We start from the raw sequence: 3,741 nt of genomic DNA on the forward strand, positions 1-3,741 counted from the left end.
GTCCGCTGGGCTCTGGCTCTCCTCGCCCTGCCCCTTCGCTAGCCTGTAACTAGTCAGCATCGCTTCCAGCAGGTGGCGGCAGTTCCCCCTATGATTAATCCTCATCTGCCTCAGCGCCTCCAGCACCTTGCCCTGCGTTCCACTCTCCTCCGCTTCGCCAGGGTCCTTGTTTCCAGATTCGAGACCCCAGAAAAATCAGGCGTTAAACTAGAATATTTTCTAACGACATTGCTTAAAAGAAACAGTTTATTTCCGATTGAAAAAGCATCAGCTCTGCTCTACTTCGATATAAACCACCTTATTAGCAGTGTACATCTTGGAACATGTTTGGCTATGTTACACAACGTAACGACTGACGAAATGGTAACCACCAAACCAGCGTTTTTTATCATTTCAGCTTCTTTTGAGCCAGACTGCGTCCATACAGCACCTCCTCCCAACTAACCCCATCCTGATCCAAGTTGTCTTCTGATGAATATAGCCCATATTCCCCACAGCTTCAGTCAGCTGTCAGTGAAAAATCTGAAAATTTAAGTTTCCTTAGCAATCAGGTCGGTATTTTTAATTGTGAATTTCTCCACAGCCAACAGAAACAGTGTTACAGAAAACAGCCCCCGAGTTTTGTGTGACTGGTGCTGCCATCAAAAAACCAAGCAGCTACTTATCGGCACCACAGCTGGTGGTGGTGGAGCAGCGAAAGACACTGTTTTTGGCAGAGGTACACGTTGCCTAGTCAGGTCAGACTAGGCAGCAGGTCAGACAGTTGTTTCAAGTCAAATCCAACAACCTACAGCACAGAATCCTAGTGACGAGTGGATCACCCGTGGGAGTCAGGAGCTGAAGCCATAAAAAGGGGTGGTTCTGCACACACAAAACTGCAACTGTTGGAGCTGGAAAAGCTCAAAACTTCAAGGCAATAATAAACAAAACAGCAGAGGCATCAGAAGAGTTGAGGTTAGACCTGTCTGCTACAAGCATTCCGCTGAAAAAAACTGTTGGGTTTTTTGTTGGTTTTTTTTTTTTTCTTTTTGCAATAGACCTGCACATCTGTGACAGCGCTCTGCCACCCGCGCTGGGTAATTTCACTGGCTGGTGCCCACAGCAGCACTACTGCTGTAAGGGAACACACAGTCAGACTATTAACATCCAGCCAGGTACCAGGGAGACACGAGAGGCAACACTCGGACTGCCTTGTCTCACGCTGACCTCACTTTTACTGTCGTCTGGTCCGAAAGCTTCGTGAACTACCAGTACCGCAGTCACCCCTATTTACAGTCTAACAGCAGCACCAAGACACAGCCCGGGTTTGGCCAGAGTGTGGCTGGAGCAGGAGCCCCGAGACTGGACAGCGCAGTCTAAGTTAAAAAGGGGACAATTTTCGCACAACACCGAGTGTTTGATATAATGCTGTGCCTCCAAGCTTACTTTGTGGCACCACCAGAGACACCTGCGCTGTGGTTGGCTGGACTTAGTTTGGGCTGGTTTGCCTCCCGTGGATCAGCGGTTTTCACATTCGGATCGCTCTCCGAGTGTCCAGGGAGAGGCAAGTCAGAGCAGGAGTCTTAACGTGTGAAGTGTGACCGGTTTAATGCCTCGTGAGCACAAAGTCGGGGAAAACTCATGGCACTGAGATGAGGCTACAGCTGTATCTCCTTCCTTACGTTTTGACAAAAAAAGTTACTCTTTTTATCTATCTCATATTAAACAAGGCAGCACAGCAGAAGAATCCATTTTTTAAAGTTTAGAGAACATCTCAAGTCCATGGTTCCTCCCTCCCACCAGTTCTGCTCTGAGGATGGAGAAAGCAAACACACACCCTGAACCTCCCCATTTCACAAGAGTCAGATCTTTCAAGATTCTTGTGCCAAACTGCAGCAAACCTGTTGCTCCCATGCAACACGGCAGGGTAAAAGTATCAAGCAACGTGACAGCAGCCTTGGGACTCCTCAACAATTCCAGTGCTAGCAGGAGTCAAAGTAACCGAGCTGCTGGTGTTTGATACTCAAACTCGCATCCTGCTTCCCGTCCTTCAGCTTAGTGCTACTGACCATGAACAGAATAATAAATGACCTGTAGCAGCACTTAACGACACGTGACTGGGTTCAGCAAAGTGCCCGAGCACAGCATTAGTAAAAGCAAGAGAGGAACGTGATGGGTTTCAAACAAGATCCTCAAACGCATTTGACACAAATGCCACTGCGACTATTAACGCAGCCGCTGGAATTTCAACCTTGTTCCCAGTGTTTAAGGACTCGCGTTCACCCGAGTGGCCTAACACGACAGGACTGGACTAGGATTCCTCCTGGTCTTAGGAACGCGCGCAGAACTGGTCAAAGTAAAGCCATGAGAAAAAGAGTAATACTTGAACACGTCACTCAGCTACGATGACTCCGTGGTATTGTCACACTGCAGCGGGACCCACTACTCAGCTATCAAGAAGTTTGTTCTCATTCCCTTCAAAGATCTGCCAGCACCAGGCCCCCATACGTGACAGATTTCTGTTACTTCACTCGGGCTTGTAAAGGCACGAGCCCCACCACGTCAGAGCAGGAGTCTCTCTGCTCCAGCGCTGGCAAAGCTGTTCTGTGAGCCCTGCGCAGGGCTCTCTCCAGCCCCGGATTTACGAAATACCTGTACTCTGCTGAGATGCCTAAAAAAAGAAAACCTTGTGACTTCTATACCCCGAAGCCACACGAGCGATCTGTGAGTGTGGCTGTAGCAAGGATTCGTTCGCTCCTCGGTCCCTCGCTCCACAAAACTTCTCCTTGCTTCGGCTGTATGTTAAGGACTGGCAGAAACTGCATGTGCGAAGGTCAATCCCTGGCCTGGATGACAGAATGTTCTAAGCACAACATGAACTGAAATCTTTAGAGTGATGAGCAAAACCGAAGCTAATCTAGAGGAAGATACCACCTTGGGTTTGAGGTATAGACCTTCCAAGACCTTATTTGCAAAACTGCTACAGTCCGGCACATGTAGCTCAGGGCGGAGAGTTTAAACTGCTCCACAGGAAAGTGCGCTCTGTCGAAGCAAGTCACGCTCGCAGCTGAAAATGTTGATCTGACTGGGGTCTGTTTTCGTTGTGGGGTCTGTCTGTGCGCCTTTGGGTGTTTATAAATGTTTACTTGTAGGCATTAATATTTTAGCAATTAATTACATTTATTTTGACAAGGTAAATACTGCTTCTGGCCTTTTCTAAAGTTACCAGATGAAGATGACTGCCGCAGGCAGACATTCCACTTAGCAACAGCAGGACCCTGCACTACACCCTTGCTCTGACAGACACGTGAACAGCGTCAGCTACACAAGGGAAAGATTTCCGAGCGCAAGTCATGCACCTTTGTGCTCTGCAGTTCCTTCGTTTTCAAATGAAGATCCGCTCCTGCCTCACTCCCATTTAAGCAGGGGCACGGTTGGCTCGATTTCGGCCTCACTTGGAAATGTCATCATGGGCATGTGCTGTATGTTTCCTTCCTACCTCTGCTTCCTGTTTAAACGGGAGATGTGTGGTAACGTTATCACAGAGTGACAACATTGTCAAGAGTCTGATGTTGAGTAACTGAACAGCTTCCTCCCCTTTTACCCCCTCCCCGGGCACTTTCCGTTCAACAGACAATGAGACCACGACACATGTACTCCCGCAAGTGAGTAAGACTAGCGGGGAGGTCACGTTTTGGTCACCTCAGAGACGAGGCTCACTGCATTCGTTCCCTTCCAGGATGGCGAGATAACAATTCCTGC

General features: G+C 48.5%; 1 protein-coding gene across 1 annotated transcript in view; it reads right to left on the minus strand.

The window, feature by feature from the left end:
- Nucleotides 1-6: 6 nt before the first annotated feature.
- PPM1B (protein phosphatase, Mg2+/Mn2+ dependent, 1B) overlaps nt 7-3,741 on the minus strand; it is a gene marked incomplete at its 3' end in the record, with an annotated part of 18,476 nt that continues 14,741 nt past the window's right edge. The window contains exon 8 of the mRNA XM_010140638.1: nt 7-165. Coding sequence (XP_010138940.1) covers nt 7-165 — 159 coding nt within the window. The remainder of the gene's footprint in view (nt 166-3,741) is intronic.

This window comes from Buceros rhinoceros, unplaced genomic scaffold (genome assembly GCF_000710305.1).
Source record: "Buceros rhinoceros silvestris isolate BGI_N320 unplaced genomic scaffold, ASM71030v1 scaffold13797, whole genome shotgun sequence".
Taxonomy (NCBI): Eukaryota; Metazoa; Chordata; class Aves; order Bucerotiformes; family Bucerotidae; genus Buceros; species Buceros rhinoceros.